This window comes from Podarcis tiliguerta (genome assembly GCF_965153285.1).
Source record: "Podarcis tiliguerta genome assembly, chromosome: 10".
In the NCBI taxonomy this organism is placed as follows: domain Eukaryota; kingdom Metazoa; phylum Chordata; class Lepidosauria; order Squamata; family Lacertidae; genus Podarcis; species Podarcis tiliguerta.
The window spans coordinates 68,683,358-68,709,322 of NC_139543.1; the positions used below are offsets into that span (position 1 = coordinate 68,683,358).

The 25,965-nt window shown below is 46.8% G+C and overlaps 1 protein-coding gene across 5 annotated transcripts in view; it reads right to left on the reverse strand.

Annotated features, from left to right (window-relative positions):
• TASOR2 (transcription activation suppressor family member 2) overlaps positions 1–25,965 on the reverse strand; it is a 66,826-nt gene that overhangs the window by 9,365 nt on the left and 31,496 nt on the right. For all 5 annotated transcript variants that reach the window (XM_083401613.1, XM_083401616.1, XM_083401614.1 and 2 more), the window contains 12 exons: positions 24,915–25,040; positions 24,786–24,805; positions 24,574–24,673; positions 20,455–20,555; positions 18,646–18,749; positions 16,313–16,385; positions 16,133–16,207; positions 14,270–15,073; positions 11,925–12,101; positions 9,447–10,305; positions 6,793–7,234; positions 1,493–5,227 (listed from right to left, as the gene is read on the reverse strand). In XM_083401613.1, coding sequence (XP_083257739.1) covers positions 1,493–5,227; positions 6,793–7,234; positions 9,447–10,305; positions 11,925–12,101; positions 14,270–15,073; positions 16,133–16,207; positions 16,313–16,385; positions 18,646–18,749; positions 20,455–20,555; positions 24,574–24,673; positions 24,786–24,805; positions 24,915–24,940 — 6,516 coding nt within the window. In that variant the 5' untranslated portion in view covers positions 24,941–25,040. The remainder of the gene's footprint in view (positions 1–1,492; positions 5,228–6,792; positions 7,235–9,446; positions 10,306–11,924; positions 12,102–14,269; positions 15,074–16,132; positions 16,208–16,312; positions 16,386–18,645; positions 18,750–20,454; positions 20,556–24,573; positions 24,674–24,785; positions 24,806–24,914; positions 25,041–25,965) is intronic.

Sequence of the window (25,965 nt, forward strand, 5' to 3'; positions counted from 1 at the left end):
AGAAAGGTTGTTTTCTGCTGCTCCAGAGAAGCGGACACGGAGCAATGGATCCAAACTACAAGAAAGAAGATTCCACCTAAACATTAGGAAGAACTTCCGGACAGTAAGAGCTGTTTGACAGTGGAATTTGCTGCCAAGGAGTGTGGTGGAGTCATCTTCTTTGGAGGTCTTTAAGCAGAGGCTTGACAACCATATGTCAGGAGTGCTCTGATGGTGTTTCCTGCTTGGCAGGGGGTTGGACTCGATGGCCCTTGTGGTCTCTTCTAACTCTATGATTCTATGAACTCCTGCACATTAAAATCAAATATGATGTTCCTTTTTTAAACAAAAGCAAAGAGAGGAGGGGGGCATGGACAGCTGAGAGTAGGTTTGGGGTTTTTTTAACGCTGGAGCCCCAGAATGACTGAATACCCAGAGAATCAGAGCCAGAAGGGACCTAGCCCAAACCTCCATCAGTAAAGAGGAGATGCCCTATGAAGCAGACAAGCCTTTGTCAACATGGTGCCCTTTAGAGGCTGGTCCTCTGTAGGGGATACTGGGGCACCCTCACTGGTGCTGCCATTTTCAACATTAAACTCCAGTGCTGGCACCCTGGACATTGTGGTGTGGAAACCTGGGCCTGCTTCTGGAATCTGTGATCCTCCCTCTTTCCCTCCTGCCACACACGCACACCCTGCCACCCAGTGTAATCACGTATTACTGTTCGGCATGCTAACCAAGGTTCCCCTCCTGAGCAGGGTTGGAAGCTGGTTTGCATACCCTGGTTCAGAGGGGAACCCAGGTTAGAATCATTCCACACCAACAACGCTGGAAAGGCCAGGGTCAGCGCCTTTGTTTTACATGCAGAAGCCCCCGGGTTCAATCCCCAGGATCTGTGGGTAGTCCTGAACCCCTGAAAAGCCACTGCCACTCAACAACAGTGGGCTAAATGAACCAATTGTCTGACCCAGTGCAAGGGAGTTCTCTATGTTAAGGGAAGGGAGCTGGAAATCCAGGCTGAGAGAAGGGGCGTGCAAGACAATGGCCCAGTTCCCGATTTGCAAACTACAGTGTAGCCGAGAGCAAGCGTTCCATCCATAATGGGCAGTTGTCGCCCGTTGCCGATTTCTCCAACGCCTGAAACCTGGTGCAATATTTAAAATGTGAAACATCTTTGTTAGGTTAAATTAATGGGAAAAGCTCGCAAATACCAGATAGGCTTAGGATTTTAATATGTAATGTGATAAATTAATATGTTGAAATTTAGATCAGGAAAGTAAGAAAGATGTTAAGTGATTAAGTTAACTTCATGAGAATATAGGTTTTGGAAAACTGTTAAAATGATACGCACTGAAATTCAACCAAGGGCACACGAGGAAGTCGCTTAACAATGTTAATAAGATTAGTCTTAATAAGGTTAGGATTTATGTTTGTTTATTTGTTGGTGTGTTTAAAAATTTGTGGAAAACCAATAAAATTTTTTGAATAAAAAATAGAATGTGAAACATCTTACTTTTAGTCTCCCAAAGAAAGGACTGTCGCCGGTTTCCACCAGGTAGAATGCGTAAGGCTTTTTGCAAGCTTCCTGGGCAACCGTTTTCAGCTTGACATGTAGTGTGCTGCAGAGTTCGGTGAAGAGGTGCTCGTAGGACGTCGTCCTCTGAGGCAAGGAGGGACCCCTTTTCTCCAGAGCATCTTCTGAGGTAGGATTTGGCTCTCTGGCCGCGAAACTTGCCTGCCTGTCGCCCTGCGTCATCAGCCTGCTCAGTTCGGCAAACTCGTCCATGATGACCGATATGTCTCCGCGGGAATCCTTTAGCTTATTATTGTACGTTAACTTGTTGAGGTGGAAAGGGGCGGCCGGCCCTTGTCCTTGACCTTTCGTTCTAGCAGCATTGCTCACCGATTCCTGGGCAGAAGCAAACGGGGAAGAAGGTTCAAAAGGGTCGCTGTGTCTGCTTCTGGGGGTGCCGTGTGGGGCACCGTGCCTCGGGCCCCGATTCAAAATAGTTATCAGAAGTGGGCTTCGGCTCCTGGGTGGCACACTGAGCTGAGGAGCTTCAGGGACCTTTCTCGACGGCAACGTCTCTGCCGTTACCTGAAGCAAGCGCTCCGGAGTACCTTCGCCAGAGGTAGGAGGTTGTGGTTTCTTTAGGGTATGTTTTAGCTTATCGTGGAAACGCAGACACTCCATATCTAAAGTGCTCTGAATGGGGTCGTTCAGAACCCTCCAAGCCCTATCGGAGAAGTTTTTCCATTCCTGCTCTCCGAAAAAAGGGCTACGCCTCTTGGAAGACTGAAAACTTCGGTTTTTTTCTTGGTGCTTCTTGGTTATAGTAAAGTTTAAATAGTCCTTGAGAGGTCCCGACTCTTCGGGAGACCTATCGCCTTCCCTGAATGAGGACGACCAGTCGTACTGGATAGTCTCAGCCTCAACATCAGGCACCGTCACCTTGTTTTCCAGATACATCCAGCCTTCGCCCTTGTGAAGCTCGTTCTCACAGCTCAAATCACTGGCGCAACTCATTTCCATGGCATCTGGCGAGGCAGCAGATCTTGTAGACGGGATCTCAGGCTGACCTCTGTGATGCACATCTCCGCAAAGTTCTGGGACACCGTCCACAGAAACACATTTATTTTCCCAACTTATATTCACGCCCATAGGTCCGACAAATGACACGGGTCTTTTACCGGCCGGAGCATCTTCAGGGTCCTCCAGATTCTCCACCGGGTTTTCATACAGATCATGTGCGTCTTCATGTGCAAGTGACCCAGATTCTTCGGATAAACATTCCCTAGGACGCACGGACGGCACAAAGGGCACCATTTCTCTGCCTGCCTTCCTGAGCTGGTCTTCGCCCTCAAACATGGATGCTTCCGAACTAACTTGTCCTGGGTCAACCCCACACAACGCAGCTGCTTGGATCAAGGGGAACTGGCGTTCTGGACTTCTCGTGCCCGTGTCTTCCCACTCTGGACAGCAAGAACTTTCAAGGGTGTCCGTAGCAGCTCCTGTCTCTTGATGAGACTTCCTTTCAGCCACATCCACTTGACCGGAACTTATGCTTCCCTGCAGTGCTGAATGATACCACCCGTATCTTTGTACAGCCATGTGAGAGTCTCTCTTGTTGCTAGGCTGCGCTAAAGAGTCACCTGTCGTCGCCCATTTGGGGTCATAATGGGCAAGCTTGTCAGTGGCATAACTCTCTTCATCACTCTCAGGAGGGGTCACACACTCAAGGGTGACGGAACTAATCCAGTTTAAGGCTGGATTCTCTTTCGCAAAGGCGGCTTCTTTGCTCACGGCCGTCATGCCACTCACAGTGTCTATCAACTCATAGAGAAAGGACCTGATGTCTTCAGGCACAGTAACTGCAGCTTGGCTTAGCTTATCATCATCAGATGCCGATTCTCGGGGCACAGGAGAGACTTCAATGTCCTCACTGTTAACGCCACACTTTTGATTGTCGGTACTGGTGTCCAATTCTTCATTATCCAAATGCAAGCTCTGGCCCTGAGAATCGCCAAGTCGTTCTGTTGTCTGCCTGGCCTTCCGTTCCTCTTGAGTTGCTGTGTTGCACTGCAGTTCATTTACTTGCAATGGAGCCACACCTACCAGGTGGAGGGCTTCTTTTTCCTCGGGGATACAGGAATCCTCAGCTGAACGCGTTTGCTTTGTGAGTGTGCTATTTTCAGCTGAGTGCTCTTGGTTCCCCGGCAAGTCTTCCTCTTCATCAGATATTACTTGATAGACAGGACTAACCTGCAACTTAACCACATCAGCCATGTGGATTCTATCCTCTTCCAGCGAAACACAGGAAGCCGCAACCAAGTCTATTTCTTTTTCAGGTGCAAGACTTGGAGCCGATAAAGCAGAATTTTCTTGTTTCCCTATGGATTCCCCTTGAACTGATGTGCTGCTCTGCACTTGGCACGGTCCACAAGTTTGCAGCGGACTTGGGCCGGTCAGGTTACCCTCTTCCTGGGAAATGTCTTCAATCAAATCCATTTGATTTAGGGATATGTGATGTTTGGTTGACTCCGCAGAGTCTTCCTGGGCAGTTGGCAATTCCATTACATCACCAGGACTTGTTTGATGGACAGGACTCTCCTCCGGTGAAACTGAATCAGCCAGATTCATTCCTTTCTCTTCCGTGGAACCAAAGGAAGTATCGTCTGAACCGACTGGGTTTGGAAATTTGGGGCTGTTTGCCAGTACAATAGAATCTCGGCTCTCTACAGATTCTCCTTGAGTTGCCATATCCTTTAATTTAGCAGCTTGTGCAGAAACTGAATCTTCTAGGTTGATTTTGTTATCTTCCTGGGACCTACAGGTGCTTTCAGCCACATCCATTTGGTTTGGAGACATGGGATGTTTGGCTAATTCAACGGCGTCTTCTTTCTCTGGAGACTGGGCTACTTCATTGTGGGTTATTTGATTTGCAGGGCTAGTCCGTAATGGAAGGGAATCAAACAGATTGTCCTCTCTACCTTCCTCTGAAAGGCAGAAACCCTTAACCGCATCTGTTGGGTCTAGAGATGCAGAATTAGGGGTTGACAGTACAAAGTCTTCTCGGGTACCAGGTGATTCTGCCTGATGCTCGGAAACTGTGGCTGGTGATGGTGGAAAAGTGACTGGGGATGTAGAGGCCCTGGCAGCTTCTCTGTCTTCTATTGCACAGCCTTCCTCTTCTTTGTTCTCTTGGTCCAAGTCCATATCTCGGGGCTCTGAGTCAGTATCATTGCTGTCCGAAAGAGCAAGTTCAATTGATTCCCACCCCGTGCTTTCTCCTTCTATATCTTCCTCATCTACGGGGAGATCCTGTGACCCCCTCCCCTCTCTACACAGTTTGTTGACTTCCCCACAATCGCTGTCTGCTTCTAACCAGCCTATTTCAGCAGGACGTAGCAACACGGCGCCCCCGCTCTGTGGGCTGTCCTCCTTCTCCTCTGCAGAAGGAGAGGAAGCCTTTAATTCAGAAATCTTCTCTGCAGAAACGCCACCGGCCATCGTGTTTGCACTAGGCTGTTTGCTGGCTGAATTCTCCAGGACTTCCCCATCTTTGGAAGCAGCATCGCTTTGGGAAACCTCAGCTAAGTCGACACTCGCAGTCGCCTCCGCATCAGTTCCACGCTCCTGAGGCCTCGAACGCCCTTCGGGATGCTCATCTGTCAAGCTTCTGCTCTGGCTCTTTGCGGAGAGGGCAGGATCCAGTGGGAGTTCTTCATCAGGTTTCTCCACAGCCACCTGAAATAAAAATTCCAAGTTTCAAAAATTCAGAGAGACAGAAAGGCAAAAAGTAAAAAACAAATCTCCAGAGCTTTTTAAATCTGCAAACTATCCTAGAGCAGTAAAAAACAAAATCACAGCATGGTGCAAATGTTTACCAACACACGCTGCCTGGAGTTGAGAGAGCCTCGGCCCGCCTACCTTTCGAGCTCCTTCAAGGTTTACCCCACTGTGCTGCTTCAAGAATAAGCTGTCACCACTTGTCACAAATCAAAGCACAGTCTCGGCTAGCCATGCCTCGTGGCCTAGCCATCAATCTTCCCTTGTTTTCACCATTCAATCTGGTTAGCACGAAGGGCTGAGTTCGAATCACTCTGTTTGTCGCAGGTTATGGCAGCTGGCTCTATAATGCTGTCCAACAGCTAAATAGGGCCCCGTAAAATGAGGTTTTTCCATTTCCCAGGTTGTTCTCCAGACCTCCTCCCTGAACCAAGATGGTTCTTTAATCCCAGTTATTTAATAAATAAGTATTATGTTGGCTTTCTATCTCCGCTGGCTGCTCCAAGTTCACTGGGGAAGGACATCATGCTCTATGGGCTTTACAGCACAATTTGCCATAGAGGCTACTGTCATACTACTAACAGCAACAAGAGAAAAAATTGATAGGAGCTGTCTATGGAAATTAAAGGGGAATTGGCAGGGCTTTTCTTACATCTGAAGCCAAATTCCCTTTAATTTCCGTACAGTGGTACCTTGGTTCTCAAACGGCTTAGCTGTCGAACAATTCGGCTCCCAAACGCCACAAGTAAGCGTTCCAGTTTGTGAACGTTTTTCAGAAGCCGAACGTCCAATGCAGCTACCGTTTGAGTGCAGGAAGCTCCTGCAGCCAATCGGAAGCTGAGCATTGGTTTTCGAACGGCTTTGGGAGTCGAACAGACTTCTGGAACGGATTAAGTTTGAGAACCAAGGTACCACTGTAGATAGTTTCCAAGGTATCATGGAGGACATGTTGACAGGTGGCTATCAATAAAAATGTCTATTAGGAACTTCTGTGCATTTTATTCTGTGAACCGCCCTGAGATCTTATGATCGAGGGCAGTATATAAATGAAATCAAATCAAATCAATCCAATCAATCATGGGTGAGGAACTTCTAGGCTCTCGACTCAACCTCAAGTCTAATTCATGAGTGAAAATTGGGTAATCAGGGCTGTAACTCAGTAACAGAACACTCACTAGGCAAGCAGAACCCAGGCTGAATCCCTGGCATCTGCAGACAGGGCATAGAGGCTCGTGTCCGAAACCTTTGCCAGTCAGTGTAGTTAACTCGGCGTAATACTGAGTTAAATGGACCAGTGGTCCGAGTCGCTTTAAGGCAGTTCTCAAAAACTGCAAGAGGTTTCAGGCGTTGAAGTTAAATTACCCATATGGTTTTATAGATGCAGCTATGCCCAGCTGTAGCTCTGAGCCCCTCCCTGCTAAATGGTGCCAAGTGTACCAGCCAGACTCCTGGCACTCAGCATCTGCCTCCTGCCCAACACTGATGACATCTGGCCTGAGCTGATCTACCGAAGTCTTTCTTACTTTGTCAGAAGGATTAACCTTCTCTTTCGGTTTGCTGGCAGCAACATGGGACTCTTCCTCCTCCAAAGGCAGATCACTGGGGTCATCAGGGATAACGATGGGAGCCTCATCGATGCAATTCGTAGAGGACAGTTCATTACAGGAGAGGGGCTTCTCCGATGAAGAAACCGCCCTCTCGTCTGCTTCTCTGGGCGTCCGGTTATCATCGGATAGAGAGTCCGCGGGGCATTTCTCCAAACTGTACGGCCCCTCGCAATCGTCGTCGATGACTTCAAAGGCATCCACGATGCTTCTCAGCGAGACGAATTTGGGAGGGTTGCGGTGTTCAACCACGTTCCTTATTGTAGGGGATCTGAACGGCTTGTTATAAAACAGCGCCACCCACATATGCAGGATGCGCATCATTTCATCCGAATCATCCAACAAGCGGGTGTCCCAGGGCCTACAGAAAAAGGAAATGCAGACTTATCCTTGAGAAGTTTTATTTTAAGGCTCTCTACCTGACTGGGTGAAATCACATCGTTTTTGTCTTTACGCGGCTTGGGTCCTGCATATCCTGAATAAACCATTGAAGAAGGATGTTGACAGGTTGCAATGTGTGCAGAGGAGGGCAACTAAGATGATCAAGGGTCTAGAAGCCAAGCCGTATGAGGAACAGTTGAAGGAGCTGGGTATGTTTAGCCTGGAAAAGAGGGACGGAGACGAGATATGAGAGCCATCTTGAACTATCTAAAGGGCTGTTTGTAGAATTTGTACTGTTAAAACGGAAGGGGGTCAAACCATCGCCAAGAGGTGCTGAAATTTTGGGAGTTTGGATAGTTACAATGGAATGGTCTCAGTTGTGGGGTGCACATTTTAATTCTTATTTAATTATGATTATTATTTTGTGCAAATAAAAAAGAAGAACAAACTACTGGACACTTTTCACCTGGGGATGCATAAAGCTACTGTAGGATGGCACATGAATGTTAATATTTAATTAATTAATTTATTATTATTATTATTATTATTATTATTTTATTATACTATAGGACAGTAAAAACTGTTTGACTGTGGATCAGACAACCTCAAGAGGTGGTAGACTCTCCTTCCTTGCAGGTTTTTAAGCAGAGGTCAGATGGTCATCTGTCATGGATGCTTTAGTTGAGTTTCCCTATATATGGCAGGGGGTTGGACTAGATGACCCTTGGGATCCCACTCCACAGTTCTATGATTCCATGATCCCAGAGACACTCATCTTCTCCTACTGGAGAGGCTGCCTGGAACAAGGTGTTCTCTGGGGCAATGTCTCCTGACAGGCACTCTCCATCTATTCCTGTTGCTCTCAATGTCCTGCTAGAGAAGCTCCTGAAAGGAGCCCATGACCTATTGATGCAGTGTACAGGTGGTAACCCATTTTGGCTCCACAGGCCAGCTCCTTATCAGGATCAAGCTTGTGGGCAAAATTTGACAGGTGGGCAAGGCTATCCTCCCATCAACCACCTGACTTCGGGAGCAAGGTGCTTTTAAGTCCCTAAGTGGGGAGACTTCAAATCACCTTGCAAGGCACTGCCAGAACAATTTCTCCCTCCACTCTGCCAGGGCTTTCGACCCAAATCCCTTCCTGAATCAGAACAGGACCCCCTGCTTACCAGCTGACTAGCAGGGGTTATATCCTGTGTTGGCTGTTCGTGTCTGTTCCAAGCAGGGAATGGGTACACAGCCAAACTGAGGATTTAACCCCATCTTCCTGCCCATTGGATGATGTCGCAAGTGTACCCCTGGTGTACTGTGCCCTTCTCAACACACTCAGTAGAGAGGCAACCAAATGACCAGATTCCTGTCCATTTAAGGCTCTGCACTTCTCAAGAAGAGGTTGTACACACACAGATATAACTCACAACTTATGCTCATTTAACCTGTGCGCATTCAGCTTTACATGGCAAATATATATGTTTTGACTATATGTGATTTTGGCCTTACACGCTATCCCTGGAACGTAACCGCCACATGAGCGGAGAGTTGCCTATAAACCTATATAATGGCTCAAGTTGGCCCCAAGAACCTGCCAGAAGGCCCCTACGATCTGCCCAAGGCATTGAAAGACCAGCCTCCAAACGCCCTGGTTCTCTGGGCCACGGTTCATGATCCTGAAGAGCTCACCCAGCTCCTATCTGCATTCTCACCACTATTGCCAGGCTTTTAATTCTACCTAGTTATGAAGGGACGCGGGTGGCGCTGTGGTCTAAACCACTGGGCCTCTTGGGCTTGCCGATCAGAAGGTTGGCAGTTCGAATCCCCGCAATGGGGTGAGCTCCCGTTGCTTGGTCCCAGCTCCTGCCAACCTAGCAGTTTGAAAGCATGTCAAAGTGCAAGTAGATAAATAGGTACCACTCCGGCTGGAAGGTAAATGGCGTTTCCGTGTGCTGCTCTGGTTCGCCAGAAGCGGCTTAGTCATGCTGGCCACATGACCAGGAAAAACTGTCTGCAGACAAACGCCGGCTCCCTTGGCCTGAAAAGAGAGATGAGCGCCGCAACCCCAGAGTCATTTGTGACTGGACTTAACTGTCACGGGTCCTTTACATTAGCTTTTTAGTTATGATTTTATTTATCTTACTTGCGGCTTGAATGCATTTCATACAATGAGTATCTTTCCAAAGCTGGGAATTACTTACCCGTGTACAGCTCGAACTACTGTTCTCTCTAAGATATTATTAGTGTATTTGCTATCTAAGTTGGGCGGGTAGTCTGCCTCCCACTGGAAAGTCACTTTGACAGTTTTGTCGCAAAAGGTCACTTTGTGGGACTTGGAGAAGTCTTCCTTCGACCTCGCGGCCATGACAGCAGAGCGCGTGAATGGTATGTAGCCCCTCAACTGCTTGTGAGGGTGGCAGATCCTCTGCTGGTGCCGGAAAGGCATGACTTTTCCAACTAAAGGCCCCAGCCTGGCATTCTTCACACCGTTCTTGGTGCCCGGGGCCCCCTTCTTGCAAGATTCAGACACCGGGGAGGCGTACGAGTGCTCAGAAGAAATCAAGGAGTGAATGCTCGAATCCGAAAGATAACCCATCTCCCTTGGAGGTGTCGCCCAAATGGGTTTCGCAGCCCGCCTTTTGCTGGAACTCGCGGGGTTGTTTTCATGAGAGCTGGAAGGAGACTCTCTGCCCTCACCGCTTTGCTCAGGAGACAAATCAGACTCCGGGCCCGTCTTGCCAGAGGAGGAAGCTGTTTTCAGCTTCTTCGTCACTCTGTGATACTCGTGATCCGAAGACTTGTCCGGATGTTTCCCTTTGTGCAAGCGGCGGCGCTCCCGGGAGGGGCTGGGGGGCAAGGAGGCGCCACTGCTGTTGCTGAGCAGCGGGGAGTTGGAGCTCAGCGCCAGGTCGGCCAACAGGTTCAAGGCGTGGGAGTCGCAGTTGAGCACTTTGGGAGATGGGCAAGCGTCCTGGGCCGGGCTTCTCTCGCTCGAAGGATCGTTCTCATCACTAGCCGGAGGGATTTCGTCCTCCCGCTGATGGGAGCTTTTCCTCTTCACTGCGTAAGAAAAGGAGCAAGTTTCAGAGCGGGCTGCTAAGACAGTTCCACCCTTACGAAAAAGCACCCTTAAAGGCTAGTGGTTTTTTGAGAGCCAATATGGTGCAGCACTTGTGGTTTCGTGCTAACATTCCCAGTCCCTGTTCAGTCATGAAGGTTGCCAAGTGGCTACTTTGGGACAGTCACTATGTCTCAACCTAACATTCCTCGCAGGGTCATTGTAAGGACAAAGTGGCCGGAGAGGGAGAAGAGAGGAAAGGTAGGATTTTAAAAGGCTCTCTCTCTAGCTGTTGTTATAGTTAGTTACAGACAAATTCAATTAGTTACAGATAAAGTTATACAGTTATGGGGAAAAGAAAGTACACCCTCTTTAAGTTCTGTGGTCTTACATATGAGGACATCATAACAATGATCTGTTTCTTAGCAAGTCTTTAAATCAGGTAAACATAACCTCAGAACTCCTAAGAAACAGATTATTGTTATTATGCCATATGTAAAACCACAGAAATCAAAGAGGGTGTACTTTCTTTTCCCCATGACTGTAGCTACCGTATTGGCCCGAATATAAGCCACACCCAAATATAAGCTGCACCTTTAAAATGGGGGGGGGGGGCGCTGCGTTATCGGCAGCCTTTCGCCTTCCCCTCTCTCTCTCCCTTCCCAGCCTTGCGGGAGTGTGCATGGGGCGGACGCTGCTTCGCCGCACTCCTAGCGTAAGGTCGCGAATATAAGCCACACTTTTCATGGCTGGAATTTGGGGGGGGGGGGGGAGTGCGGCTTATATTCAGGCCAGTATGGTAGTTATAGAGAAATCCCATCAAACTCAGGTAGGCATAGTTTCCTGAGCACCTTCACTTTCCTGCTGATGAACCCGCAGGAAGCACCACGAACCACGTGCTTCAAGAAACCCACCTCCCTTTCTAGGAACTAAAAGGGCCAACTTTCTGGCCTGCAGGCAGGTCCCTTCTCCTACACTCCCTGCACTGTTGGCACGGTGGGAGGCACTCAGTTCCACAGGTTCAGAGAGAGGCACCCAAGGGGGTCCTGTCTCTGTCTCTATGGGGCCTGGCGCTCTGGGATGGGGTCCATGGGACTCGTGCCCACCAGCTTGGGGTTTAGTGGCCCTCCGGTGACCAGTATCAGGCTCAGAGTCATCAGCCCTGTGTGGCTCCCTAGCCACTGACTTTACAACATCTGACTCAGCGTCTTGGTCGCTGCCTGACCCGGGTCCCTTTGTTCACTGTTTTGAAGTAGGGTCCACAACTGTCAGGAAGGACTAAAGCGTCAGCCATCTTGGGCTACACTCAACTAAAAGGCAAAGGCTCTTCAGCTTCCTCTTTCACCCGTGTTGCAGGACCACTCCTGTGTCTCGGTCCACGCAAATGCAGGAGCATAAGATGCCACCAGGATTGGGGGGGGGGGGCTTTGGAAAGAGCCGCAAAGGCATTAGAAAGCCCTTTGCCCGTGCCATGGGGAGGGTGACGCAAAGGGAAAGAAACGCCCTTGGGACGGGAGGGAAAACACCAGCCTCCAGCTGCTCAACCTTTCAAGGGGAAGCCAAGCCAAAGCATCATCTTAATCCCAATTCCGATTTTGCGTTTTAAGCACCGTCCTCTTACTTTGGTTCCTCGTGCTCATCTTCTCGCTCGAAACTTTTTCTGCGGTGGAGTCTTTTTTTTGTTTCGAGACCCGGGACTTCTTCTCTTCCACTCCAAGGCTCTCAGAAGAGGGGGCGGCCTTCACAGCAGACTCGCACGGCGTTTGCTGAACGAATTCCGCAGACAAAACCTCAGCGCCTACGAGAAAAGAAAGGTCTCTAGCGTCAAGAAGGAATAAGGCGTAAGGAAGCGATAAAATCCTTGCAGAGAGCCCTTATGACCCGCACGAATGCTGGCCCAATTCAAAGATTACTTGCCCCATGCTCAGATCGATGAAGAGCCCTAGCTGTTTTGCATGTGGGTGATGCCCAGTTCAGACCCCAACATGCCCAGGAAGGTGCCAGGCAGATCTGCCATGGGAGGGAGGTGCATCAGTGAGGCTCAGCCACTCATCTAGCCTCCAGTGTCAGGGGCACCCATAGAAGGGCCTCCCAGCCCCCATGTGGCTCGGACACATAGCTTGCACCCACCAGGAGCCAGGGCGGGGGGTTAAACATCACTGGCTTTATCCTATGGAAGTCCCTCCCAGGTGAGATCAGAAAGGCCCCCTCCCTCTTAAAATTCCAGCACCTACTGAAGACATTTTTAAATACAGTGGTACCTCGGGATGCGAACGGGATTCGTTCCGGAGCCCCGTTCGCATCATGAAGTGAACACAACCCGCGTCCGCGTGTCACCACTTCTGCGCATGCCCGTGACATCATCTTGACTGTCTGCGCATGCGCGCACGGTGCAACCCGGAAGTAACCCGCTCTGTTACTTCCGGGTCACCGCGGAGCGCAACCCGAAAATACTTAACTTGAAGCACATTTATCCCAAGGTATGAATGTACTCCAGCAGGCATTTTAAGTATGTTTTCTGATTTTTGGGGGGTGGGGGGTTAATTTTAACTGATTTACCTTTGCTTTATCTTTTGACCATTACTGTACACCACTTAAGAGACTACCGTGTTAAGTGTTACATAAATCTTTGAAATAAATGCATGCGTGTATTCATGATGCAACGGAGGATCTCAGTTGCTGAGCAGCTTCATGGAAAAACCGGCCATCCTTCCAGTGCCCTGGGTCTCAAGAGTGTTTAGAGAAGTGGCCCCTAGTCTGGAGGCCTGAAAGAGCCCTCCAAGCAATTCTTTCTGCACCCGGCAAAAAGAACAACACCCAATTAATTGTTGCAGCAGCAGGAAACAATAAATACATAAACAGGACTCATCGCTGATCTGCACCAGTAAGCTGAATGGGGAGGAGGGAACCGTGTGCCTGTGTATATCAAGGGGGGGGGGGTGGAGTGACCACACCCACTGCTGCTATGCAACCTCTGGAGAGTTGCCCAAGAGCTGATGCAACCCTCGGCACAACGCTCTCCAAACTTCTGGTTTCCAGCAACTGGTATTTTCTGTATTATACAGTTACTGGCTCACACTTGTGTGCATGAAAGGGTTAACCTGAGCCCTGAGCTCAAGTTACCATAGGTGGGACTCAGAAGGCTCCCACCACCCAGTGATGGAGCTTCATGCTCTTGAACGGGGGGGGGGGGGGGCAGGGAGCAGGCGGGGTGCAGCTGGCGCGTGTCCGTAGGGGCGTGGAGCGCGTCTTCGGGGCATGGGGTGCTGCCCGAAGGGGTGTGGCACCCAGCGCAGGTCGGGGCCAGCCGCGATGGCACCACGCCGGGATTGTGCAGCCGGGGGTGGTGCGCTCCCCCCGCATGCCTCTTCCTCCACCAGTGCTCCCACCAGCCTTTGCTTCTCCCTCAACTTCTCTCTCTCTCTCTCTCTCTCTCTCTCTCTCCCTCTCTCCCTCTTTGGAAGAAGCTAGCCGCCACATGGTAAAACAGATTTTTACAGCCTGCAGGTAACGGAAAGACTGCATACGAAATAAATAAATAATAAAAAGGTAAAATTCATACAACTGCTTATCTTAGATTTCCAATTTGAAAAGGCAAGAGTCTGGGATTTATTCTAGCCTCAGCATTTTGTTTAAAGGTGGATGAGAGAGCAAATCTAACCGAGTTTGATGTGCTTAATTGAGGCAATCAACCATTGCACTAACTCTGCTATGGGGGGCTAAGAATCTATTTCAAACCTCTCTCTCTCCAAAAGTATTCGGAGCCATGTGCTCTGACAGTGGGGACAGAACATTCCAGGAATCGAGGCAGCATGGATAACGTGCCTCCTGGTGCTGAATGGCTCTAGCAGATTTGCTCTGTGGGCAGGCACATTGCTATTGCACCGCCACCCCAAGCACTGTACTGGCATTTAAAAGTGCTCACCTGCAAGAAAATCTGTATTAGGGTTAAGACAGTGCACTCACCTCTCTTCCTTCTTAGTGGGTTCTGAAGAATTTTTAATTTAAGGGTGGGTTCGTTAGGGCCGCCGGGCGATTCTGAATTTTTGGAAGCTGGCAAGGAGAGATTCGAATTTTCCTTTCTGGCTTTTTTCTGCTTTCCTTTGTCCTCCTTGCTGGAAACCTCCTTTGGAGGAGACAATTTCTTCCTTGCATTTGCCACAAGGAGCCTACTGGATTTCCTCTTGTGCTGCTCCAAAGTCCGCTCTCCCATCTCACTGGGTTCCACATCAGCCTCTTTGCTATGTGGGGCCGGCTGCCCTGCACGCCGAGTCCTGGCCATTTCAACCGTGCCAATGGGCTCGTCGCACGCCAAAGAGTCCAAATTCAAACCTGAAGAAGTGTCGGCTTCCTGTAAGTTGTTGTTGCTGCCGCCGCTGCCGCCTCTGAGAGACCGAGTTCTGCCATGTAGGAAAGCGGTAGCCGTTGACATTTCCAGCGCATAGTTTTGGGGATGAGACAGGTAAAACTGCAGGCGGAAGAGAGAGCTTTGGGGACACTTTTCGGAAAGAGATTCAAGCTCAGGCTTCTTCGAGAACTCATCGAAAGAGGAGAGGGGCGGGCTATCGAGGCTGCTGGTGGACGGCCGCAAATTCTTCTTATCAAGCTTTGCAAACTCCTGGAGGTGCAGCTTCACCAAAGTGCTGAGTGGGTCTCCGCTGTCGACGGGATGCTTGGCCGCTTCCAACAATGCATGGCGGAGCCCTGGCAGAACCAGAGCGACTTGTGAATATCTCTTGTTTGCCCCGTGTTCGCATTTCAAATCTTTTGCTGCCAAGAAGAAACACACTATTAATGCAACGTGCACCCATCACAAGAAAAGCAAGCATGCACGTGACTTTTGCTACCTTCTGAGAGCCACATGCCTGGGGGGCAGAGGGGCAGGGACAAAAGCAATGAGAATAAATGTGAATTTTATCTTTGTATTCCCCCCCCCCCCAGACACTTGCGCACACCCCTCTCTAGCCTAGGCAAGCAAGAAGCATTATATCAGAGTTCAGGGCGGCATTCCAGCCATGCCAATACTTAGAAAATGTACAGAGCAGGCCTGCTGTATGATGTCTCTCAAGAGGGTGTACGGCTAGGGATGAAAGACTCATGAGGGCCAATCAAAGAGGTATGGAGGGCCACATTTGGCCTCCAGGTCCGGGGTTCCCTATCCCTGGCCACATGGCCAAGCAGACATCCAGTGGCTTTGCTGATCACCCAGTTATAGTGCAATTGAAAACATTGCAAAGGCGGAGAAAAAAGATTCTACTGCCCAATTTGGATGGTCCTCCAAATCATAGTTTGGGAGACAAGCTGTGGGCTGCCACTTCCCATCCCAACCATGGTTTCCTCCTGCCTCCTATTAGGCACTAACCATGGTTTGCTAGGGCCTCCAAACTGGCAAATTACGGCTTGCATTCCCTTCCTCCCTAGGCCAGAATCAGAAACCCGTTCCAAACTCTCTTTTTTCAATTCTGGCTTGGAAGGAAGCGGAAATCAGAGTTTGCATCTTTGGAGGTCCCTAGAGATGCAAGGCTGTGTGTGACATGGAGAGGAGCCTATCAAATACAGTGGAACCTTGGTTGTTGGATGCTTTGGAAGTCGAACAATTCGCGAAACCAAACGCCGACAACCCGGAAGTGAATGCTTCCGTTTTCAAATGCACCTCGGAAGTCGAACGGCTTCCGAGGCACTTTTCTGCATTTTTAAAACGCCAACCGGCATTTGCACCTCGGTTGTCAAACATTTCGGAAATCAAACGGGAACGGATTACGTTCGACAACCAAGGTTCCACTGTATTGCCTGAATTTAGCCTGCAAAGGCCAAGCAAAGCAATAGTACCTGTTAAACACTTAGGCCTTGGGGAGGAGATTAAAAACAAGGCCTGAAGACACGTAGATTCGCCCGGGCCAGAATCTGCAGAGAGGAGAGAGAGGGAGACTGGTAAGAGCTACAAATCTGACTCTTCCATCAAGATCACATATGGATACATTTTTTAAACTTCAGATCTTTTATTCTTACCTTTTTCCTTTACCAAGGCAGATGAGGAAAGCAGGATGAGAATCGCCCGGTCATTTAAATATTTGACAAGTGCCTACAAAGAATAGGAAAAAGATCACCGTAGGAACACAGGAGGCCACCCTTTACGGAATCAAACCCTTTGGTACATCTAGTTCAGTAATGTCTACACCAACTGGCAGCACCTGTCCAAGGTTTCAGACTGCAGACATTCACAGCTCTACCCAAGGATTGAACCTGACCCTGTCTGCATGCAAAACATGTGCTCAGCAACTGAGCCAAGATCCTTCCCCTTCTCAAGCTATGATCAGTTTAACACCCCTTTTTAGGTGAAAACAGAATATTGGATTGCATGAGTCTTGGTTTGATCCATCAAAGCAATATACATGCTCTCGATTGTTTTAAATGTCCATAATGTACATTTCATACAGTTCAGATTTGAGCATTTATTTTTGTTATCTCCAAAGGGTTGTTGGTTGGTTGGTTTTTAATTCTTGCAACAGCTGGTTAAAGTATGGTGTGTGGCTGGTGAAGAGTAGCAGAGAACAGTGAGTTTAACAGCAAAGTGGGAATTCCAAGCTGGTTGGCCACTGCAGAAAACCAGATGTTGGACTGGATAGGATCTTCAGTCAGATCCCGCAGAGCTCTTTTACATTCAAACCAAGGTCTCCCTGAGCCAACACTGTTCCACAACACCACTTTTTCTTAATGCTGGTGGGTGTGCTCCTATTCTATCAGAAATGTTGGGTTACCACAATTTCAAAATCAACGTTAAAAACAGTTTAAAACAAATTACAATCACAAAAGTAGGATGGAATACAGTAAAAGCAACAGCAGCCCAAGACTATTTGTTCTTATTAATCTAGCCTCCTTAAAATGCTGCTCAGTGTTCCAAAAACCTAACACACATTGATGGCAGGGGGCTGGACAAGATGAGCCTTGGAGTCCCTGCCAATTCTATGAACTTCTTGTAATCGCCACAACAGCCCTGCTGTCCTGAGCTTGTGTGGGAGCTGACATTTCAATCTGGCTAGCTCAAGGTCTCAGCTCCACAAGACCAGCTGTGTTGCAAGGGCAGCTGGGCCCTGAATAGAGGCACACCTACAGCCAGCTCTTCCTATGACTGCTGTTCTTGTTTCGTAACTATTTTAAAAGGAGGTAGAAACCTCGGGCTCTCCTGTTGCAGCCTTGTTTCACTTTCAGTGCTGACAGCTTGCGCTTTGACAGCAGACCTTTATTTTCATTTTACTTTCACTTTGAGCTGTGCTCCGGTGAAAAGAGAGTCGCCCTGAGGCAGAAAGATACACAAACGCACGTCGCTTTTTTCGGGGGATCTGGGCAAAAGTCCGAGCCGGGAGAATTAATCTGAGCCTTAAAAAGCCCAGAGCTGAAAGAGGAAGTGGGAAAGAGCACTATGCATTCAACTTCCTCCCTAGAGAGAGAAAAATTGCCACCCTTGCCATCTCGTGCCCAGGGGGGCACCGTTTATAGGTGTGTGTGTGTGTTGTGGTGCTGGGGAGTTCAGAGGCTTTGTGGGGGCCCAGGAAAGATCTCAAGGGCCCACTGCATCCATGTCTGACATGCTGGGGGACTCCTGCCCTAAACCATAGTTTAGCATGACCTGCAGGAGCTGGAAGGATCTTTGGGGTTCACATGCTCTCCCCTCCTCCCATTGGCTGCACATGGCTGGAAGAAGGACTCTACCAGTGTGCAGTTTCACTTCCACTGACCCATAGCCTGTTGTGTCATCCAGACCAGGGAGAGTGGCTTAGAACAAAATGTTTAACAAGCCGGCTTCAGAAACTACAGTTTGAAAATGGCTCGGAAGCTCAGTCCAGGAATAAGGTAGATAAAGGAAAATGAAACCTGAAGATGCAAACTGGGGGTGGCAAAGTGGGATGGGGGCCTGAGGCAGAGAATAGAGGAGACACCATGCAAGTTTTTGAGGAACAGAAAATGATCCGGAAATCTACTCCCCTTGTTCACTGCCCTGATCTTTTATGATCTGGCAGTACAAAAATACTTTCACAAATAAATAAAACAGCAAATTCCTAGAGTCCTGCTGCAACAGAATATTGGAAACTGCCCTTTTTCTATATATAGATCCCCAGTTATCTGATTTGTTAACCCCTTCTCTATGGCGCTCCCTATGCAAACTGTCTCTGCGGTTACCTCAGAATGTTAATAGGCTCAGTGAAGTCCTAAGCCACAAAGGTTGTCAAAATGAAGGGATGCAAATTCTACTTTGCTAGGAATGATCACTAGATAAGGACTGGCAGACATCACTCCACAAAAGTCAGGACAGAAAACTGGTCCCCAAAGCATGATGTACTTACCAGATCTTTCTCCTTCAAGCTCTCTGTTAACTGATTCACTTTTTGTTCATTTTGATTTAACATTTCCACTTCGTATAATCGGAACAAAATGCCTTGATGGCAGACTGCAGAGAAAACAAGCACATTTTTATTTCAGTATTTTTGCAAAAACTCTTGGTTGTTTTTAAAATTATTCAGTACCTAACTTCTGAATGCAGAAACTGTCCCAGAAATTATGTATTCATTTATTTGAACTTATTGCTAACCCTTTGCCTGAGAATCCCAGGGTGGGTTCTACAAATGTCACAATTAAAATAAAGCCACACCGACAAAATAAAAAAAACACATGAACAGTAATGCAGAAGGGGGAGAAGACTGGGCCACTCAGCCTAAACCCTGGGAAACCCTGATAATTCACATTGAGTATCTCTTTAAAATATGTTAACCTTATATGCAGATCCTAACTTTTAAAAATTGTTCTAAAACATTACAAAAGGGAGAAACTTAAATGTGGTAGAGGAATGCAAGGCTTGTAACAAAAGAGAAAGCAAAACAGAACCACCACCACTCAAAGTAAGTAAAAATCCTAGGTGAAATACTGGACTCATGGTAAATAATGGGCATGTGTCCTTCTTTACAGCGGACAGTCCTCTACTCCCCCATTTGTCCAATGTTTTCACCAGGGAAATCTGCTTGGCCTCATCACTGTTAGCTTTCAGCTGCCAAGATAAGACATTCCTGATTGCCAAAGCCTTTTGGTTGCTAACTCTCTTCATACTGTAGCTATGACCCATGGCCTGTTTATGGCATTCACCTTTTAGCTGGGTGGGGAAGGATCTGCCCTTTTCATAAAATTTTACTCAGTTAGCACTTTTTAGATTTAAAAAAATTGTGTTTTTTAATTTTTTTCCCTGCTGCATTGTTTTCAAATGTTGGGAAAGCTATGTCGATTTGTAAGTGGCTCAGACTTTTTGGGTTATGGAAAGTAACATAAACAAACATCCATTTCAAGAGCTGTCCAGTCCAAGATAATGTGGGGCGGTCTCTCTTTTTTGGCAACACTAAATGAACCCTGATAGCCTAATGCAAAAGTACCTAACAAATAAGAAATCAATGCTGCATGTTTGCACAACAGAGTGCTAACTCCGGTGTTAAGATAAAGCCAACTTGGAGCAGAATTAACCCTCTACAGTAAAATGTACTCCTTGAGTTCAACAGATTGCTCCCCCCCCCTCCCCTTGCAGTACTGTGTATAGGCTTGCCTTTCTGTAAACACAGGAGTATGTTTGAGGGTGGGGTAGACAGCCAGGAACAAAAATCTGTGTCAATACTCTTCTTCCAAGTAGTATAACTGTAACAAAATGCAATCTGATTCTGGCAAAATTCTAAGTTGCTTTCACAACCATATTTTGAGAGGTTGCTTAAAATACGGTTGCTAGATTAGCTGTTTGGTAGTTTCGCTTCCCCTTTCGTTTCTATAGGGAGAAAGCTGGACTCACGATAGCTTAACTTAAAACTTATTTTTAAAAACTGAAAAATCCCAATCCAATTTCACCGTCACAGATCATTTTAAAAACAGTTCAAGATCCTTATTGCCCCAAGTAAGCGTTCCTTGGCTATAAAAATCATGCCTCCAATTTTAATTCAAAAAAATGAGCGATTGTGGGGGGGATCAGGTATGGAAAAATTAGGAAAGCGCCAGAAGAAGTTTGAAAGCAATAACCATCTCACACAGACAGCAAACATGACCCCTGAAAGGAAACTAATAACCACTTTTAATAAAGAAAGGAAATAATTCTTTGCACAGCTTACATAATTTTAAAACGGTACCTTCATGATTTGTGTAATTGTTTTCCCCAAATACAGCTTCGGGCAACTTTTTTCTCAGCTCAGATATGCCCACAACATACCTGATCTCTAGTCTGGCTGGCCTAGCAAAAGAAAAAGGGGGTTATAGATTCAAGGAATGCCCGGAAACTTTCCTGTCCGGTGACAATCCTAAAACATTGCAACACAGATGAAGCCCTCTGTTACTCAGACCCCTGCGTAGTAAGAGAAGAATTACCGCATTTATTCAAATGTAATGTGCACCCTTTGTGGCCAGATAACGTCGCAAAAATTAGGGGGTGAATTAGATTCAGCGGTGCATTAGGTTCGCGTAAATATAGTACTTGGCTTACCAGAAAACATAACTGAAGACAGGTCAGCAACCTGTCAGTCTCTTTTAAAAAAATTGTTTCTTTAGAACTAAAAGGAGGTGGACTACAATTAAGGATTTATTATGTTTTCAGAATGTATTAGAAAAATTATATAGAAAGGTTTATTGTTTTGTGTACATTCAAATGTAAGATAAAACATATGCAAAGGGACTTGACAGGAAGTCAAAGCTGAAGAAAAGATTTTGGAAGATAAAAGGGGGGGAAATATTTACTTTCATTATTATCATTTTCTTTGCGGGTGTGTGGGTGTCTGCACATATGTGTGTTGTTGTATGCAATGTTTGGGAGGAAATAAGATGGTAAATAACAAATAACAAACTAAATATTGATGTATGTAATTTTTATTTCTTAATTATATTTAGTGGTAGTATTGCTGTATTGTTTTTTGTAATATAAAACCATTCAATAAAAATTATTTTAAAAAATAAAAATAAATAAAAAATTGTTTCTTTAGTTTTCAAAAGTCTACATACTTTACTATCAACAATATGTTTAATTTATCCACTGTCTTCCCACCCCCCCTCCACAATCTTCTGTGTTTACCCTTTAATGCAGAATATTTTAACTTTTAACATTCCGTATTTACACCCTAAATTATTATACCATAATATACACCCAAAATTATTAGCTTTAATGTCTTTCTACTCTTGCTCATATTTCGAATCCTGCTGGTGTTTCCATGCAATTATAATAGTTCTTCAGATATTCTACAAAAGGTTTCTGATCCTTAAAGATCCTTCGTCATTTTGAACTCTAATTTTTGCTGTTAGCTTTGCCAGCTCCTTATATTCCGTCATTTTAAGAAGCCATTCTTCCTTTGCGACTGAGAAATACTGCCTATTTCTGGGACTGAAAGTGAGAGCTAGAATTGGCACCACAAATGTCAGGGCTGCCATAATCCAATAATAATCTAATCCTGAACTAGTTCAATATCATCTACTACATTGACTGGCAGCAGCTGTCCAGGATTTCAGCCAGGGATGCCCTGCCTTGGAGACAACTGCCAGAAATTGAACGCTGGACCTGCAGTATGCAAGCAGATGCCCTACCACTAAACTAAGGTCCTTCCTATACGTGCTACCAGATCGTGTCCACTAGCAGTAGGCTGGTGCTCGGCACTCATAGAATCATAGAATCATAGAGTTGGAAGAGACCACAAGGGCCATCGAGTCCAACCCCCTGTCAAGCTGGAAACACCATCAGAGCACTCCTGACATATGGTTGTCAAGCCTCTGCTTAAAGACCTCCAAAGAAGGAGACTCCACCACACTCCTTGGCAGCAAATTCCACTGTCAAACAGCTCTTACTCTCAGGAAGTTCTCATTTCTGATAAATTATTTCTGAGTTACCATGGGAGTTTGTATCAAACTGAATTAACTGTTTGTGAAACTGGGCTTTATGGCATGCTACTGTGCTGCTTCACGGTTCCTTTTATTTTACTGAAGTAGCCAGAAAAATCAAACAACATAAACCGTGACTTGGAAAATGTTCTCTGTAGGGAAATGGTTCTCGTCAGTTCTCCAAGGCTGACCTTTCTGCAATTTGCATTCTAGAAATCGATAATGCAAGCCCATCTCTCTACAAACCTATCGTTCTGAAGGTTTCCATTTCTCCCCAAACTAAATAATTAAATCTGTCAGTTTCCTGCTGTCTCTAGACATGCCAGGAACCACTCCCTCGTGGATTTTTCCATTTATGCCTCCATACTATTGTTGCTGCTGTTAAATGCGATTACTAGTACGGATTTCAAGTTGCTGAGAATGTCCTGTTTTCCCAACTCCTGCTTTACTTCCTTACAATCTATGGGCGCATTTCTACCGTTCCGTCCTAACCAGGTGTTTTGGAGTTGCAATGTTTTGGAGAGCCATCGAGCAAAAACCCAATATGCGCGGTGGCCCAGCTTCCTGGGCTGCATAAATGCGGAGGGTGGAAGATTGCTGACCAGCTAGAGCTAGAGGTTTGGGATGACTGCTGCATTGCAGAAGTTTGGAAATGGTCCCTTCCAACTCTACAGTTCTATGATTCTATGAAGATTGATCAAATTAAAAGAGGTGTGGGAAGGAAAAGAAGACAACAGGGCAGATAGATAGTCAAAGCTGGAGGAAAATATTGGAGAATCGTACGCGGAAAATGTTGTCTATAAGAATAAAATAAAATTATTATAAATTAGTTTGGAGATGGTATTTAACACCAGTCAGATTAAATGAAATAAACAAGGAATATCCAGTGTTATGTTGGAGGGGATGCCAGGAAATGGAATTATGTTCACATGTGGTGGGGGTGTAAATATGTACAATTTTGGGGGCACAAGGGATAGAAATCACTGGGTTGTAGCTGACCAAAAGCCCAGAGGTAGCATTATTATCAAATTACGATGGGGTGGAAGGTTCACAGGCTATGAAGGACCTGCTCACAAATTTACTGACAGCTGCACGAATAAAATGGAAGAATGGTATAAAGAGGTGTGGGATATAGCTATCAATGATAAACTAACATGTGCCATTAAGGTAAGACGTGGAATTTGCAGGAGAAATGATGTTGAGGAGATACACAGGGTGTTTGTAGAATTTGTACTGTTAAAACGGAAAGCATCGCAAGAGGTGCTGAGATATTGGGAGGTTGGATAGTTACAATGGAACAGTCTCGGTGGTGGGGTGCATGATTTTAATTCTTAATTATTTATGATCAAACTACTGGACACTTTCCACCTGGGGAAGCAGAAAGCTACTGTAGGATGGTAAAAGGTAAAGGTACCCCTGCCCGTAGGGGCCAGTCTTGCCAGACTCTAGGGTTGTGCGCTCATCTCACTCTATAGGCCGGGAGCCAGCGCTGTCCGCAGACACTTCCGGGTCACGTGGCCAGCGTGACAAGCTGCATCTGGCGAGCCAGCGCAGCACACGGAACGCCGTTTACCTTCCCGCTGATAAGCAGTCCCTATTTATCTACTTGCACCCGAAGGTGCTTTCGAACTGCTAGGTTGGCAGGCGCTGGGACTGAACAACGGGAGCGCACCCGGCCGCGGGGATTCGAACCGCCGACCATGCAATCGGCAAGTCCTAGGCGCTGAGGTTTTACCCACAGCACCACCCGCGTCCCACACTGTAGGATGGTACATAAATGTTAATAATAATAATAATAATACTGTAGGACAGTAAAAGCTGTTTGACTGTGGATCAGATGACCTCAGGAGGTGGTGGACTCTCCTTCTTTGGAGGTTTTAAGCAGAGGTTGGGTGGCCATCCATCAGGGATGCTCTAGCTGGGATCCCTGCATTGCAGGGGGTTGGACTAGATGACCCATGGGTCCCCTTCCAAGTTACTATTTTGTGATTCTGTGAATCACATTAGACAACAAAAGCCATTGAAAAAGCCTCAGTGTGCAACCTACCGCTTCCTTTAGAGTATGATCTGCTTCCAAAAATCAGAAGCCTTCAGACTGTCTCACACACACAAAAGAGACAAGTTAGAACACCCACCCTGTAAAAAAGTATATTTGAGTAATTTTTATCGAGCACAGATGCTACTATGTTTTGGTTTTCAAACTGGAAAAACCATCCAGTGTTTTTTTTTAAAAAAATACACTCTGTAATTGTTATAAACTGCTTTCTACTCAACTTTACGGCCAGGGAAGTGGTATATAAATATTACATTTTTTTTAAAGAGTGAACCTGCTTTCCCCTGCTATTCCTCTACGGACATCAGAGCAAAGAGAAATGAATCATCACACTTACAACTCTGCTGGGATGGAGCCGCTAAACGGTGAACGAAGAACAATATCACACAGTCGCTGTTGCTGAATGAAGAGCTGACCTCTCCAGGAACAATACAGTGCTAAAAGTTTCCAAAACCAAGGGGGGGGGGGAGATATTAAAATTGCAATACGAAAAGAGAAAAATCCGTCAAAAATGAATATGTTTACCAAACCAAGACAAAGTGCTCTTACCTTTTGTCTTACGTTCAGCTCTGCAGACAGGAAAAAGGGAAAGAATGGAAAGTAAAAGCTGTTTTAGAACCACTGGGGGAATTAAAGAATAAATGACTTATTTTCGTATATTTATTCAAAGGTGCTTACGAGCTCTTGTGGTTTGATGGCGACATTCTCTGCAGTTCACAGTGCTGAGGATTTAACAGTTACATAGGGGCAGGTCTGCCAAGGGTCTTCAGTAGCTTCACAACCAGAAAATTCATACGAGTAATGCTGGAAAAAATAAGATAAAGTAAATCATATAGGATGGCGGCCTTTCCTTGTGTCCAATATGTGTTATAGGCATTTATCTCAGTAACCTGAACAGCAACCCAGCAAGGTAGGCTGGAGTTATGATCCTGGCCTTGCAGCTGGGAAGATACAGTGGTGCCTCGCAAGATGAAAAGAATCCGTTCCGCGAAGCAACCCCATTAGCGGATTAGTGGATTAGCGCTATTAGCGGTTTAGCGGCTATTAAAGGCTTAAGGGATTAGCGGATTAGCTGCTAAAAGGCTATTAGCAGCTTAGTGCCTTAGAAAAAGGGGGTGGGGAGCGAAAAAAAATCGCAGGAACTCGCAAGACATTTTCGTCTTGCGAAGCAAGCCCATAGGAAATTTGTTTTGCGAAGCACCTCCAAAACGGAAAACCCTTTCGTCTAGCGGGTTTTCCGTCTTGTGAGGCATTCGTCTTGCGGGGCACCACTGTACAAGGACTTGCTTATGGCCCACAAGTCCAAGGTATTTTTAATATTTTGTTGGAAGCTTCCCAGAGTGGCTGGGGAAACCAGATGGGTGGGGCTATAAATATAATAAATAATAATACTGCCAATTTTCAAATTGGAGACTTCCCAGCTCACAATAAATTAAAAAGGTAAAGGTACCCCTGCCCGTACAGGCCAGTCATGACCGACTCTGGGGTTGCGCGCCCATCTCACTTAAGAGGCCGGGGGCCAGCGCTGTCCGGAGACACTTCCGGGTCACGTGGCCAGCGTGACATCACTGCTCTGGCGAGCCGGCACCAGCGCAGCACACGGAAACGCCGTTTACCTTCCCGCTATAAAGCGGTAGCTATTTATCTACTTGCACTTAAGGGTGCTTTTGAACTGCTAGGTTGGCAGGCGCTGGGACCGAACGATGGGAGCACACGCCGCCTCGGGGAT